Source organism: Tripterygium wilfordii, chromosome 22 (assembly GCF_013401445.1).
Source record: "Tripterygium wilfordii isolate XIE 37 chromosome 22, ASM1340144v1, whole genome shotgun sequence".
In the NCBI taxonomy this organism is placed as follows: Eukaryota; Viridiplantae; Streptophyta; class Magnoliopsida; order Celastrales; family Celastraceae; genus Tripterygium; species Tripterygium wilfordii.
This window is the reverse complement of record NC_052253.1, coordinates 9,986,264-10,002,929: the sequence shown is the minus strand read 5'-3', so window position 1 is coordinate 10,002,929 and position 16,666 is coordinate 9,986,264. Positions and strand designations below refer to the sequence as shown.

At 38.2% G+C, this 16,666-nt stretch overlaps 3 protein-coding genes across 4 annotated transcripts; 1 reads left to right on the top strand and 2 right to left on the bottom strand.

The window, feature by feature from the left end:
* Window positions 1-446: 446 nt before the first annotated feature.
* On the top strand, window positions 447-2,153 carry LOC119991969 (anthranilate N-methyltransferase-like). Its single transcript, XM_038838532.1, has 4 exons — window positions 447-879; window positions 1,045-1,355; window positions 1,428-1,492; window positions 1,730-2,153. The coding sequence occupies exons 1-4, from the start codon at window positions 497-499 to the stop codon at window positions 2,024-2,026; spliced, it is 1,056 nt and encodes a 351-aa protein (XP_038694460.1). The 5' UTR covers window positions 447-496; the 3' UTR covers window positions 2,027-2,153.
* A 687-nt stretch (window positions 2,154-2,840) lies between these two features.
* Window positions 2,841-8,083, bottom strand: LOC119992185. Of its 2 annotated transcripts, none has more exons than XM_038838851.1 (4): window positions 5,356-8,083; window positions 4,196-5,256; window positions 3,351-3,929; window positions 2,841-3,214 (listed from the first exon to the last, which is right to left on the bottom strand). In XM_038838851.1, exons 1-4 carry the CDS (start codon window positions 6,635-6,637, stop codon window positions 3,086-3,088), a joined length of 3,051 nt encoding a protein of 1,016 aa, XP_038694779.1. In that variant the 5' UTR covers window positions 6,638-8,083; the 3' UTR covers window positions 2,841-3,085. The 2 variants fall into 2 exon arrangements, with proteins under 2 accessions (XP_038694779.1, XP_038694780.1); XM_038838852.1 differs by having other exon boundaries at window positions 3,351-3,896.
* Window positions 8,084-8,235: 152 nt separating this feature from the next.
* LOC119992186 (50S ribosomal protein L4, chloroplastic) lies at window positions 8,236-10,106 on the bottom strand. Its single transcript, XM_038838853.1, has 2 exons — window positions 9,191-10,106; window positions 8,236-8,537 (listed from the first exon to the last, which is right to left on the bottom strand). Exons 1-2 carry the CDS (start codon window positions 10,041-10,043, stop codon window positions 8,500-8,502), a joined length of 891 nt encoding a protein of 296 aa, XP_038694781.1. The 5' UTR covers window positions 10,044-10,106; the 3' UTR covers window positions 8,236-8,499.
* Window positions 10,107-16,666: the final 6,560 nt, after the last annotated feature.

Genomic DNA, 16,666 nt, shown 5'->3' with positions numbered 1-16,666 from the left:
TTTTCCTATGCAATGAACAATGCAATGCTGTTGTCCTTTGACTAAACAACTACTAAGAAGATGCATCATTCATTCACTCAAGAACTAGAAAAAAAAGATGTGTGATTCACCACGACACTGAACGACACATCGTGATCATTCCAGGGACCAATGACTACTTTTTCTTTTCACATCTTTTTCATAAATGCGTAATGCACTAAAACTACGCCTTAAATTCCACAATACTATATGTTTTTTTTTTCTAGATGCGTGATTCACCACGACATGTAACGACACATCGCGATCATTTCAGGGTCAAGGACTACTTTTTCTTTAACATCTTTTTCATAAATACATAATGCACTAAAATTGTGCCTTAAATTCCACAATACTATATATTATTTAATTATTGGCCGCCCATCAACCAATATAAATAGGTGCCTTAGGACAAGTGTTTTAGCACTCAATATTCCAAACTTAAAATCTTAATTGAGACGAAGTATCAGTGAACAAATCAATGGAGTCCTTAAGAGAGAATAACATTGATGAAGATACGTTTGCGGAGGCCAGCTGGCTGGCGATGTCATTGGTGCTTCCAATGACAATGCAAGCCGCGGTTGATCTTGGTGTCCTTGACATCATAGCAAAAGCTACTCCGAAACAACTCTCTGCTTCGGACATAATTGAACGGTTACCTGCTAAGAACCAGGAAGCGGAATCAATGCTGGACAGGATTCTCCGGCTACTCGCTAGTCACAATGTGATTAGCTGTTATCTGCGCAATTCCGAAAGAGTTTACAGTTTGTCACGGATTTCGAGATTCTTTGTGCGTGACGAGGATGTAATATCACTTGGAGCATCTATGTCGTTGAACAATGACAACGTCTTCTTTCAGAGCTGGTAGGAGTCACATTTCTTGATTCCCTCGACAATGGTTATAAGTTTTAACTACTTAGTGGGCTGTTCAAAACGCATGCTTGTGCTTGAGTTATTCTTGTTTATCGAAATTTTTTCAATTAGTTGTAAGTAAATGATATTAATCATCTAAATCATTTATCACTGCAGGTCTCACCTGAAAGATGCACTTCTTGAAGGAGGAGTTCCATTTGACAGAGCACATGGGATGCATGCATTTGAGTATCCAAAGACTGATTCAAGGTTTAACAGCCTTTTTAACACAGCAATGTTAAATCATACCACTATCGTGATGAAGGAGATCGTCGCGAATTACAAAGGATTCGAGTCACTAAAGCAACTCGTTGATGTGGGAGGTAACCAAGGGGCGAGTCTACGTGCAATCATATCCAAATATCCTCATATTAAGGGGATCAATTTTGACTTGCCCCACATAGTCCAAGATGCCTCACCCCACCCTGGTAAGTATTTGTCTTTTACTATATATATATGCTCAAATGCTTCAAAGCCCCACCCTGACTCCACTTTTTCAGGTATTGAACATGTTGGGGGAGACATGTTTGAAAGAGTTCCCCAAGGAGAAGCAATTTTCATGAAGGTATGATAATTTTTTAAAATCTCGTGCACAAGGCTGGCTTGTGCAGTGATGGAGTCTATCCGTCCTCTTCTACAGTGGGCGGGATTGGGGATAGACGGAATTAACGTAGATCTTACACTCATAATATACACATTGTTTTTGAAAATTGAACTTTGAACTTTAGATTTAATCCCTACGACTTTACAGGTGGGTCATAAATATATATTAATTAATTGAGCTTAATAATAACATTTGCAGGGAATCCTTCACGACTGGAGTGACAGGCATTGCATTCAATTGTTAAAAAACTGCCACAAATCCACACCAAAAGATGGGAAAGTCATAGTCATGGAAGCTGTCCTTCCAGTTGTGCCAGATGAAAGGGCTCCAACAAAATTCACCCATCTATCCGATGTTATGATGATGACCCAGAATCCCGGTGGAAAGGAAAGAACGCGAGACGAATTTATGGCTTTGGCCACTGCTTCCGGGTTTCGTGGCATAACATACGAATGCTTTCCTTGTAATTTTTGGGTAATGGAGTTCTTCAAGTAGAGATATTGGAGCAAAGTGCCACCAATGAAATGGGTTTTCTGTTGGGCTTTTTCATGTTATTGTTGCAAAAATTAATATTACGCTAATATTTACCTATATTATCATGTTAATGTATTGGCGTTATAATGCGAAACCATGTACTATAAATCGAGTATTTTTGAAGTTCATTCGTTCCAGTAAGAAATATAACAAGAGTTTTGTTTATTATATTACTGTCAAAATAGTAACATGAACATGTCTGAATGATTTTGCAAAACTTAGCAAATTAATTATTTCATATCCAACACTCAAAAACTCAAGAAAATCCTAAACGAAAATCATATACCCAACATATACACCTAAATAAAAACAAGAAAGAATATAAACAATAGTTGCAGTAACATGAACATGTCTGAATGATTTTGTAGAACTTTGCAGATTAATTATTTCAGATCCAGCACTCATGAAAATCCTAAACGAAAATCATGTACCCAACATCTACACCTAAATAAAAACAAGGAATAATAGAAACAATAGATCTAAACCTTTTTAAGCTTTGAATTGCGAAAAAATATATCTAGAGAGAGACACATCCACTATAGTGGGCTTTTGATAAAAAATTTTAGAGATCCAAGTAAATGGGATCTCAATCATCCTAGTAGTGTATCTTATCCCTTATCGATCTAAGTGTAAGAGCCCACAAAACCTTATGATTGAATCAAAGAGTGACACATCCACTACAGGGTTGACTGAGATCCCTATCACTTCTAACCTTTGATCCACTTATATGTGCATTTTATTAATAATTTTGGCCTTTCGGAAAAATAGGTCCAGATAACAGAAATTTATAATTTATTTATTACCTGAAAATAACCAGAAAATATGCGAGTATATAAAGTATAAACACTTGCGCCAATGAGAGGTGACTCAATCAAGAATCGATTGGGTTATACATATGTGTACCCAAGATTCGATTCCAATGAGAAACATATTTGGTAGCGGCATTTCAAAAAATAAAAATCTCTACCACGCACCAGCAGATATCTCTGTTTCTCAATGCCACCATATGAATATTTCCTACTAGACACTAGCATTCAGTTCGCTGCTGGGTTTAGGATCTTCTTCGCCCTCCTTGTCTTCAACATGTTCGTTCGTGTTAAGTGTAACTTTTTCTCCCTCTGTAGAATTCAATTCAATATTTTGTGTTTCCTGCTCGATATAATGTTACGAAATATAAGCATTCTTACCACAACAGATAACATATATATGCCTAAGCAAAGTACGAAGATGAGATTATGGATATTCTGTTCAAGATGAGAATATAAAAATAGTCCAATTTACTAACCTGTGATTTTTTAGAATTGTTATCAACAGATTGTTGATCCAATGACTCCCTGACTGAAGGTGTTCCGGACATATTCAGGATTAAATTTTCCGGTGGGTGTTCATCCAAAGTTATAGTTCTTAATATGATTTCTGTGTCAGATTGTAGGGCACCTTGCTGATCAAAATCAGACGTGGATATTCGACCTCGCAGAGTCTCGTTTGGTAATACGGAATTTGAAGATGATGACGTACTCGAATTGATGGAATCTTGTTCAACCACCAATTCTTGATTTTCCGCTGAACTGACCACCCCAGAACCTCCAGCATCTGTAGTGCTTTCCACTTCTTTGCTCCCATCAACAGACTTTGACATACCCTCATTTTCTATGTGCTCAATTGGAACTATGGCATCTCCAGTTACCTTCATATTTTTGTTCTCCTCATATGGTGTTCCCTGTTCCACCGTAGCTTGATTCTCAACAGTCTTGCCACCACCAGCTGGTTTTGAAGGTTCTCCGTTTTCATGCACTATTGGATCATCCACGTCATAAACCTCCTTTATCTCCTGTGAACACTTCCGGGGAGAAGTCAATGCTTCCTATTTGATATCAAAATTTACAAAGGTCAGTCTTACTAAGCTTTCATTCAAGCTTCCGCTGTTTTTTCCCTCTTTTCAAGGAGAGGAATTAAGCAAAAGGAAATTTATTAAATTAATTCAAATCACAGAAGGATAATTGAAATTTTGATTTGCTGCGTATAGAAAGTAAGCAAACATGAGTGATAAATTAGCTACTAAGTATATCAAGCTGATAGAAACTTAGAGAATAATAATATCCTATAAATGCGGTAACCGGATTAACTAACCTCTAGCTTTTCTGGAATCACTTCTTGAGGAGAGCAAGCCACTGATTCCTCCCCACGATGCATAACCTTCACTGCTTCTTCAGCTGACAATGCACCAGTAGAAGTAGAAGACCTATGTTCCCCAACTTCTTCGGCTACTTGTTTGACAGTATCTGAGAAATGCATTGATGCTAGACTCACTTGAGGTGTTTCAGTTCTCAAAGACGACGCTGAACTTGCATAGTTTGAATCTTGATCTCCTACCTCTTCGGAAAAAATGGATAATCCGAATTGATCCTCTGACTTCTCATCCACAGTTGAAAGGTTTTCCCCCATGGCATCCTCCTCATTGATCTCATTAGTTTCTCTAAAGCTTGATTCGTCTTCTCGAACTCCATGAAATGAGGCGCCCCACATTTCTTCACTACAAGTATCATCCCTATCTATGTCCCCATCATATATCAATGAATCTTCATCACCGGATGAAACATTTCCGTCAATTGTCAGAGGAGAACCTAATTCTGAGACCTCCACTTGCAAGTCTGAAGCAATGGAGAGGCTTGGGGTATGACAACCCTTTTCCATGTAGAATGGGCGGTCTTCCATTTTCAGCTTGTCAGCTGCAGATGGACTTGCATCGTATGAAGGCTCACTTACAATTTTCCTCTTTGGCAATGGGCAAATGAAGGTTTTCTTCACAGCTCGACTAAACGCCTCTGGAAATTTATCCTCTTTTGGCTGCAGCACTTCTGAAACTTTAGGTCTATTTAGATTGAAATTATGTACATCGTCTTCTGATGAAGATGACTGACTCGATCCATAATTGTTGTTCTCTGAAATTGTCTTCATTTGAGCTCCACTTCCACAAATTAAGCTGAACTCCTTATCTTTATCTTTTCTCAACTCTGCTCCTTTCATATCATGGCGACTGTCAGTTTCCATATTACTTTCAGCTTTGCTTGTAAATTGATTTATGGGCTGGGGACCTTGAGTCACAAGATCAGTTACACTCAGAGTACGAAACATGGTACCACCTTCTCCGGATGATAACTGTTCAATTAGCTGGTCATGGTTTCCCATAGCTGTAGCAAAAAAAAAAAAAAGAAGGTTTTAGTCGTACAAGCAGAAGCAACCATAATCCTTCTAAAATAGATGAAAATGTAAATAGAAATTGCTCTTACCTCGCTGTGTTTTGAATCTAGATAATCCTGGGCCCTGTGGTGCCTTCTTATCAATATTCAAAGAAGGATTTACAGTGGGCTCATGTCCAAGTTGATTGGGTTCTAATGGGGAAAAGGGTCCCCAACAAAAGCTCTCATGCCTGCAAAAGATCAGTTCTTTCTGATGAGGAGCTGCAAATTCTTGTAGGAAACTGTCTGCTGTAAGATCAGGCTTTTCTTCTTGTGGGTCATATGGGATATCAAATGGGTTCCTTGCCGGTAACAAAACAGAAGGAGCAGAACCAGGCATTTGCAAGCCCAGAAGGTCATTGGGATTGTCTAGAATATTGAAAGGGTTATTTCTTGAAATAAGAATGGGAGCTACTTGAGTCGTAGGAACACTGTCCATGTCGATCAGATTTTTCTCAGCGTGCATTCGATATAACTTTCTTGCCCTTCGTTTTGCTATTAGGTTCTCCAACCTTTTGTTTCTTTCTAACTCAGAATCCCCAAGATCCATAAGATTCTTTTCATCATCCTCAGTCCATTCTACAGCCTTATTATTCCGCTCCTCTCGCTCCTCTTCTTCATCCCCCTCTTCTTCTGAACTAGAAACATCTAGCTCGCTGGCTCCATTACCATAATACTTTTCTGATTGCTCATCAGAGCCATTTTGTGAGGCGATATCAGGCTTCGATGGTTCAGGAACAAAGCCTGGCCGGTGTTCATCACATACTCGAACATTTTCTGAAGCAGATGCACAGCCGGAGGCACTTTCTCCATGATTCAAAGAAGACTCTTTTTTCTCCTCGGAGTCTAATTTTGGAACTTCTTCCTTCTGCACAGACTTGCCAAACAAAATATCATCCAAAGTTGCCTTAGGAAATATATTTTCTCCCATTCTCAAATCTCGTGCATCCCATTCTCTGTTCTTCTTTGTGAAATTTCTTCGAACACTTTTCTGGTTCCGCAGAGATGCACCGTCACTTCTATTGACAGCATCATCAGCTGCAAGAGAATTAGAGGTGGCAGATGATATCCGTTCCTCCTCCTTTCCATTCCTTAACACAGTTTGTTCTTGTGACTTGAAATAAACTTGAACAAAAACAGCAGTACAAGCAATGAATGGAGAAGAATAAATCAGAAAATAGAAAACTCGTGGAAGGAACATATACAGAAGGAAGAAGAATATCAGAGTACCCGAAACAAAAGGGTACTTATGTATGAATCTACAACTGGTAATCATAAGAAATCTAAGAGTTTTCCACATGTACACTTGAACATTCTTTGCGTCAATTCCCATCTCAAACAATCTTAAAACAAAAGAGTTCTATACAAATATATACACTAACCAAAATTATCTTTTGTACACTGGCAATCTTAAGAAATAACACCGAAGAAAGGATTCAACGAAAATCCCATATGCGAAAAACTGGGTTTTGATTGGAATGCAAGTGGGATATCAAGGCAATTATAGAAAATTGCAGGAATTCATATGATCTTTTGTAGATCAAATGTGCAATAATAATAGAAATGAAGAACACGAAATGAACACCAAATCAAAGCTCCCAGAAAGGTGGAGGTGGGTTTTTGATTCATTATCTTTTAGAAATCTTTTTTTGGTGGATAGCTTTGTGAGATCCCATAAATTAGGATTTTTTAACTCCATCTCTCCTCCCCGATTCATGGGATACAAAAGAACAAAATAGAAAACAGGTAATTTGAAGAAGTGGCGGTAGGGATTGAAGTAAAGCAGTTAATTTACCAATGTGGCCATCCGGTTCTCAATTATTACAAGTCGTGCCCCTTACTATTTTACCCTCGGGCCTTCAAATTCAATTAATTGGGTCCAAAATAGATGGGCCGATTCCATTACACACAGTGTAAAAAATGTTTAGCCCAATATTGATAAAAAAAATCTGAGACTTGGGCCCATCGAGCCCTCTGTGGTGGTGTGGCCTCAATGTCTTATAAATCTGAACGTTTGGACATACATTACCCACCGACAGGTTCTCAGCATTCAGCAAGTGTAATATTTGCATTGTCGACTAAACCTAAACTCGCGTCAGGCTAGACGCATGCAAATTCATCCGACAAGTTAATTGGGCCGAGACTCAACACAAACCACTCGAAAATAATGATGCCAATTTAAAATCAAACACCTGACATTGTATGAGATTCTTTATGTTCCAACTCCACAAAGATAACCAGCTAGGCTATCGCCAACAACTTAGAATCGAACTCATAACCTTATATGAGTGATTCTTTATGTTTTAAGTCCAGAGAGACCTCGGATTGGTTTTTTAGCTATTTCTATTTGAAATAACAGAATTTGCCTCGAAAGGATAAACTTTTCAAAAACTCTATTTTCAGATTATTGACTGAATCTGACTGGAACCATGGAATGCATGCCGAAATGAAATCATTTGAAAACCCAAACCATCAAGCTGAAGTAGTACCATCTATGGGCTTGTTCGATCAAGAGGACATGGCAATGCCCATTCAGCACCCTCTGGGCTACTGCAAGGCATCAAAAAATCATACAAACAAACCAAAGGCATGCAAAGAGACAATAAGGATCATGAGAGGCCACTGGCCATTGTAACGTAGATTCATTGACGACTACTTCAAGCAGCAGCGTCAATGGCTGACTTGTACTACTGTGTCTGAGGTTGTGACAAATAATAATTGGTTCTCATAGGACCATTCTCCCTCAATATGAATTAGCAAAGAACCCCCTAATCAATTAATCTTATGAATTAGCAAAGAAACCTGTAACTACTGGTAGCAACAGAAGAAATATAAGAGCTAATGCCTATGGAAAGAGTCGAACACAGCAGGAGAAGTAAGGATTGGAGATAACACATGCTAGAAAATTAGCCTATGGAAGAAGTGAAAGTGTGAAACAGAACACAATACTGAAGAAGAACAAGGTACATGATCTAAGTGCATCAATTTTTTGTGAGACTGCGCAAGCAAATACAAAATTGATAGACCAGAAAATATATGCTAAAACCAGCTCGCAGTATGGCAAGGCTTAAGCCTGCAAACATAACATATTCTTTGGTTTTCACCACTGGGTAGTGCATACCTTTAATGTGAATTGAGATGGATCCTCATTCAGTCATGGGAGTAGTGGTTACAAACTTACAATATATGGCACCATTACTCTTTTGCATCAGAATTCTCATCTGCCTCAGAACCTGCATTGCAAGTGGCATTATTAAGCATAAGATCAATGAAAGAGACATTTCCAAAAACAGCAATCAGTCTAGGCACAAAACACAACATTCCCTTAAGAATGCTTAATTATGCACAGGAGGAAAACCCCAACAAAAAACAGCCGGCGCAAAGAAATCTACACCAAATGCATAAACACACTATTGCCTCCGGATGTCCAAATTGGCTGCTAGGTGGTAAATGAGCAGCCCAAAATAATCTGTAACAAATGCATACACTTATGAGTGCATTCAAAGTGATTATTTGAGGGTTCTAAGGTGGGTTAATAAGTTTATGATATTTCTTATTTGACATATAGCTGTTGAATGTCTAGTTCATAGGGCTGTACTGGTAAACCATAGGTGTGTGCATCAGCTATAAACTGTCATCAATTCTCTTCCACACAAAATATTGCCAGTTGGAACTTCTAAATCATCATACAAACTCTACCTTTTACAGGGAATAAAAGAACCATGAAAAGGAAAGAACGAATCAAACACCATAGCCAGCTTTCAAGATCATTTGCAAAATTAATCCAATATAAAGAATCACTCGCAAAGCATCAAATTTATTCATTCTCGGTACTTCAAAATAATGGAAACCAACACAATGCATATCAGTAAAAACAACAACTAACCTTGAACATCCTCTTCTTCTTCTCCCTCCTCATCTTCCTCATTCGCATTCACACCATATCTTCCATTCAAGTAATCCACAGTCTCCGGTGTCAGCACCAGCTTCTCAGCATCTAATATATCAAACAAATTAAGCGTCCGCGGAGTCAACATTTTCAATGTCCCAATATTTCTCCCGGATTTCTTCACATTATCCATCAACTCCTTCATCAAGAACATCGCCTTCACCTTTGGGTCCAACCCCCACCTGTTCATCGCCTCAATAAAATCCTTAGTCCTCGGCTTCTCGAACTTGTCCCCAAAATCCTCCACCACAATCATACTCTCAGTCGCACTAGCCAGTGCCGTCGAAATCGCCAATCGCTTCTCCTTCTTATTCATCTTAATCGACCAGTCTTTGGGCTTGGGCCCGAAAATTACGCCACCACCGGGCCGGAGCGGAGTTCGAATTGACCCCATCCGTGCCCGACCTGTTTTCTTTTGTCCGTATGGTTTCTTCCCGCCGCCGCGAACCTCCCCGCGTGTGAGTGTGGAGGCAGTACCGCGGCGCTTGTTCTGGAGGTCGTGGATGATTGCGCGGTGGACGACGGCCCGAGCAGTCTCCTGTGGGGCGGACTTCAAGTCGAGGAAGGTCTCGCCGATTTTTTCGCCAGAGAAGGAGAAGATAGGTAGCGTTGCGAGCTGGGAGGAGATGGTGAGGGATTTGAGAGAGGTTTTGGGGGCCTTTGAGAGGGGAAGAATGTTAAGTTTGGGGATTCTTTGAGATGAGGAAGAGAGGAAGATTGAAGAGGAAGAGAAGGAGAGTGAAGCAGCGGTTGTCGACAATGTCGTCGAGACGGCCATTGATGATGGCATTGGACAAGGTGATTTAGAAGACAGTGGATAGCGAAATCGTTATCTACAGCTACTACTTTTTTTTAGTCAATAAATTCGTGGAGGAAACAATTCATAAAATGGGTCTGCGCCCACATAATTCCATTGGACTGTCTCAGCCCATTTACTCATTTAGTCAAGGCATGGATAAGCCCGTTAGCTAACGGGTCATTTTAGATTGAAAAAATTTAGTCACACCCCAATTACTATTATACATACCCCGACTTTACTTGACTTTGCGTTGATCATGTGTATTTTTAGGATTAAGCTCCTAGCACCTCGAAAAAGCAACGTAAACCAGTAGAAAATAGAATGTTTTGTCTCCTTCACCACGAGAAGGCTTGGGACGCAGTGGAGGACGGAAGGGCTCTCATTTACCTGTACGAAGTCGATGATACCTGGGTGATCAACCTTGTTGACAATGATGAGTATTTCAGTTTTGATTTCGTTGTCTAGGTCTTGTTCGATCTGTGGGAAAGCTGAAGTATTCTATGCGGTGAAATGTTTGGGGCTTAGGTTTATTCCATTTCATGGTTGTAGGAGACTGAATCTGTTGAACCAAAGGAGAATGATGAATACCCACCACACGGGATGGCCCCAAGTCTAACATCACAAGTTTGGGTCTAACTCTCTATTGAAAACTCAGGTTGACAATATGAGGTTTATCCTCCCTTATAAGCTTGACTCCAAACTCATCATCTTCCAATGTGAGATTCTCATCAACCCTCCCCCCATGGGAGCATGCACGACCTCGTGCATGGCCATGGTTGTACCATTTTGGCATGCGGCCCACTTATCGCCCCAAGCCTTGCGAGCCAGGGTCACATAGTCTTGCAAAGTCTAGTGGATCTAAGGTTTTCCCAGTTACTTTTTAACGGCCTTTTTTTCTCCTTTTTTATGACATTTTTTTCCTTTTTCAAACCACCCACAATGGACACGACCCATTGTCTGTTAACCCAACTCCACAAAGGAATGGGCTCTGGGGCAGGCCCGTCTACGATAGTACCAGCCCATGGGTCTACACGTAAGCATGCGCTCTCAATGAAAGCACCAATGATGAATACCCATCACACGGGATGGAGGTCCAAGTCTAGCATCACAAGTTTGGGTCTAACTCTCTATTGAAAACCCAGGTTGACAATAGGAGGTTTGTCCTCCCTTATAAGCTAGACTCCAAACTCACCATCTTCCGATGTGGGATTCTCATCAGAGAACCATGACACAACCCTAGTATTCATGACAGATTTAATATTTGATAGCAAAGAAATGGTGATTGAATGGGCAAGGAGGATTGGGCGTTCGTTCTAATGGAGTGGTGGTTATTATCCTAAGGTCTGATATCAATGATGTCAATCGAACCCCTAGGATTATTTTGGGATGTGAGAGGAGTGGTACATATAGAGGGAAAAAAGATAATGGAAAGGGCAAGAGGGTTGTCAAGAGAAGGAAGTCTTCGACAAAGAAATGTAATTATCGATTTAGGTTGAAAGCGCAAATGGTTGACACGACCACAAGGAAATGGGCATTGCATGTCCAGAATGGCCATCAAAACCATGAACTAATGAAGTCAATTGAGGGGCACAACTTTGTTGGGAGGCTAACTGAAGAAGAGAAGGTTATTGTTGAAAGACTTGGGATGACTAGAGTCAGGACTAGAGAAATCCTTCATCAAATCAATTGAATGACACTACAAATGATGCAACCCTGAGGAAAATTTACAATGTCAGAAGTACTTTGAAGATTAAGGAGATGGCTAGTAAGACGCATATGTAGCAACTATTTAAACTATTAACAGAACTTGGGTATGTCATGAAGCATCACAACGAGCCTAGGATGAATATTGTGCAGGATTTATTCTGGCCATACTCTCATTCTATTCAATTGGCCAAGGCTATTCCGTATGTCTATATGCTTGACTTTACTTGTAAGATGAACAAGTATCGACTGCCTTTGCTTGAGATTGTTGGGGTGACCTCTAATGATAACATGTTTTCTCTGACATTTTGTTATAAGCATTCAGAGAAGGGGGACAATTATGAATGGGCACTGAATTGTCTGATGCTGAACAACTTCCAGGTGTGTTTGTGAAACAAGTATTCCCATTGGCAAAGAGTATGTTGTGTCGTGTTCATATTGAGAGAAATATACTTAGTAAGTGTGTAGGATTCTTTAAGAGGAAAGCTTATTTTGATGAGTTTTTGTCACAATGGGCTAAGTTCATGCACTCACCTACAATGGAGGATTATGACAACAATGTTAACCAGTTGATTTAGACATTTAAAGAATGGTCAGCTGCACTGACATATGTTTTTGAGTCATGGTTGGAAAATTATAAAGAGTTGTTTGTTTCATACTGGATTGATAAGTTCTCGTATTTGGGAAACACAACTACTAATCGTGCTAACTTTGTACATGATTTTATTCTCTTGAAACCATTCATTTGCTTTTAGAGGGTCAACTGCTTGACATCACTGCATCCTTTGAAGATAGTTTGACAAGAGTGCCACTGAGACTTCGAAATAATTTGTATAGGCAGTTGGTTGGAGTTTTTCAACTGTTACATTGGAGAAGACAGAAACTGAGGTACTTGTAGCTCAAATAATGGGAGTGGATCCAACTGCTTGCATTCACAAGAACTTACACACTCTTGGCTTACCTTGTGCACACATGATTAGGGCATATCTACTGGAGGGTAGGAGGATACCAGTGACTGATGTGCTCAACATATGAAAGAAATTAAATTTAACTTTTCAAGTGAAAGATGCAAGGCAGGAGCTCACGATAGACACATTGATAGAGGGAATTTGCAATAGATTCAACATTTCCACTCTTCCTCATAAGCTTAAATTGAAGAAACAGTTAGGAATTTTTGCCTAACCAATGACATCAGATGTATTAGAACCAACCAAGAAGGTAGATGTGAGGGGAAGAAAATAGTGTGCCAAGAAGTTGAAATTATCTGAATCTAAAGACACAACTCGTGAACCTTCTACTAGGGGCGTCCATTCGGTTTTCGGTTCGAATTTTAACCATAACCGAAATGTCCGAATCGATTCGGTTATGATAATTTAGAATCCATAATCGAACTATATAGTTCGGATAACCAAACCAAAATTACCATATTTTTCGGATCGGATCGGTTTTTGGTTTTTGAAGAAATGAAAAAGTATGAATAAATCTCAAATAGAGTGAAAAAATAGCCATGATCGACTCCAACTCCATCTAACAAAGTTTGATAAAAATTCATGATAATGATAATAAATATATTATTTCATCACAATTAAAGAAAAATAAATTTACAAGACCAAGAGAAATAATATGATCAAGAAATAAAAAAAGAAAACATACATGAAAATGTCTCCCCACTTTCACTTTAGCAATAATCAATCTTAATTTATATGAATTTTAAAATGATAAGGTCACCATGAGTTTCAACTAATTAATCTTAATTCATAATTTGTGTAATGATTAGGTTAATTGGTATCTAAATTTATAATTTGTTATGAAGATATAATCAGAGTTTTAATCTAAATATGTAACTTATATATATATATATATATATATATATATATATAATGTATATAATTTTTGGATATTTATATAATATAACATATCATATATCATATATATCATAATGTTTGGATATTTATATAATATATATAACATATATTAATATTTTTCAATTTTTCGATTATAACCGTAACCTAAATAACAATAATCGAAAAAATATTCGAAATTTTACTAAAATCATAACCATATCCGAAACCGTAACCAAAAAAACCGAACTGAAAATCGAATAATCATGATTATGGATCAGTTCTCAGTTTGCGGATCGGTTGTGAATACTCCTACCTTCTACCTTTGAACATGCTCTTCAAAATCATGTTTTTTCACATGTATCTGTTAATTCAAATGCTATCTAATTATGAGTTTAGAAGGACATTTGGTAGCTCTCTCGTTAAGTCGTTATGAGGGTTGTACCAAGGCTTTCTAATTATGAGTTTAAAACAAAATATATGTATGATATAACCTTCAAATACAAACAGTTTTATGTTTTTTAAAAAGGGTGTGAAAATTTTAAGTGTAAAAAAAAATCCAACCCTCTTTTTTTTTTTAAGAAAAGGTCATTGACCCTGATTAGATTAAAAAAACTAATACAAATCCACTAGATCGTGGAGACTATCTCCCCCCGAAGGACGACGAAACAGTACTACCAAAGGATCACTAGCAAGAAAAAAACAAAAGACGAAACGGCATAAACAACCATAAAAAAACACTCCTACTAGCAGCTACGATCAACAAAGCCACCTACGAAAACCAACACTCATCCAAACTCGGAGACCAATCTCAGATTGTTTATCCTTTGCAACAATGGACATCAACTCCATAGGGACTTCTTCAATCCAAGATTGGAACCAAAGGATATCCAAACCTTTCTTGGCCAAGATATGAGCCGCTCCATTTGATTCCCTACACACATGAGAAGCACTCCAAGAGGAGAAGCTCAGCTTCTTATCATTAATCTCCTGCACCATTGAACCCCAATCAGACATATTGTCTTGCAGAGGTTGCGCTAATAAGGCATTAATTAAAACTTGATAGTCTCCTTCTAGATGGATATTTCGAAATCCCAGCTCCTTAGCAAAAATAATGGCCGAAAGCGCTACTGATGCTTCCGCCATCAAGGGGTGAAGAGCTACTAGAAGTGAATCTGAACAAGCCGCCAGAGGATCTCCAACATCATCTCGAATAATACACCCAAAACCCCGTCTTCTACTGCTCATCCCGCATAGCTGCATCAAAGTTAATTTTAACATCTCCGACTCTAGGGGGTCGCCAAAGGGGAATATTTGGAGGTACCTGATGGGTACTCTTAACCTGGCTATCTAAGATTTCAGGTTGAAGCTGAAGAAACAGAATCCAAAACACCCTTAAGTGCTTGGACAGGAGAATAAATCTTGCCACCATGTACCAATTAGTTTAAACGGTACCAAACCATCCGCAAGATCACAACCAAATAAGCCAAAGAAAGAGAGTCCAATCTATCCGCAAAAGACAACCAAGCTTCCTTAAAAGAGAACTCCATTAAATGAAGCTTTTGTATTTGTTTAGGACTGACATTAATAACTTTAAAACCATGAGGGCAAAGAAACAAAGCATGCATTAAAGTCTAAGCACTGGCCTTGCAAGTTGGACATATATCTGTAGAGACAATCTTCCTATAATTCAGATTTGAGTAAGTTGGCAAGATATTATTCATAGCCCTCCAAAGGAATACTTTGGTAGTTGGGGGAACCTGAATTGACCAAATCATTTGCTAAATCCGAATGAGAAGAGGAACTAGGACCATTTCTTTCTCTTATTTGCATACTGTGATTATACCCACTTCTAACTGAATAAAGACCACTAATCAAACCATTCCAAAAAAGTTTATCGTCCCCTGAGTGAATCCTAACTGGCAGCTGCAAGATAGCATTGGCCTCCTCTGCAGGAAACAGATCCTTAACAACCGGTGGCATGATCGATCAAAACATCAACAGTTGAGTCCCTAGTTAGTCCTCTTAAAATAGCAGCCTCCTAAACTGATATAGAAGAATCTTACATACATTATTGTCGCTACTCGCTAGTTGTTTTAAAATGATGACTATGAATTCTCATTAAAAAATTGGTAGCTTTATTTGTGAAAACAGAGACCTAAAATTCACGAAATATATTCCATCAATATATAATCAAATTAACTCTGCCCACTTAGCCACAACCACCCATATCTTATAGTCTTTGTAATTCGATACAATTTTTTTTTAAAAAAAATCATGGGAATGAATTTATTATTTTAATATCTCCCTGACGCTGTCTATGTAATACTACAAGTAATATGTTTATTTAATGAAATATCAGAATGACTTATTAAAAATTATATAAATTGTGTTTACCATGTGATAGTCCTACATTTGTGTTATTTGGTATAATGATGGATTTTTCAAATATTTTTCACAAAGTAATTGATATTATCGAAGTGAAATTCTTAGATAACGTATTGATTTTTCTTTATAACCCAAGGTCTTCTAAAGTTGGGCCACTTTGAACTAAATTCTACAAGTAAATTTTTTGTACTGCAATCAAATTCTATACGTGGAAAGTGTCGACGATATTAAACGTTGGTTTCTTATGAGCTACAACTGCTGGTGGAATTTTGGTCTCCGTTCCCAAAATTTCAATTCATTTTTTGACATGGGTATTGTAAAAATACTTTTAAAAATGTTGGAAAAAATTTTCATTTTTTTTTTTGCTCTTTTGAACTAACGACTAATTATTTATTACCACACACTTCCTATGTGCTAACGCTGAATGTTTTTTATTATTTACAATTTTTTTTTAGCATGTTAATTATTTTTTGAACGCCCATGTGGTCTTTTTGGTTGATTTATATGAGATAGTAAGGTTACGGATACCGTGAAGCACGAGTACACAACTAGTTCATCATTAGCAACCGAGCCTTTATTCCAAAAGTTTAGAGCCGACTACACGAGTTTATGAGAACATCACCGAAAATCCACCACGTGTATATGTTTTGCCTATTCATTTATATCATGGATCATATATTC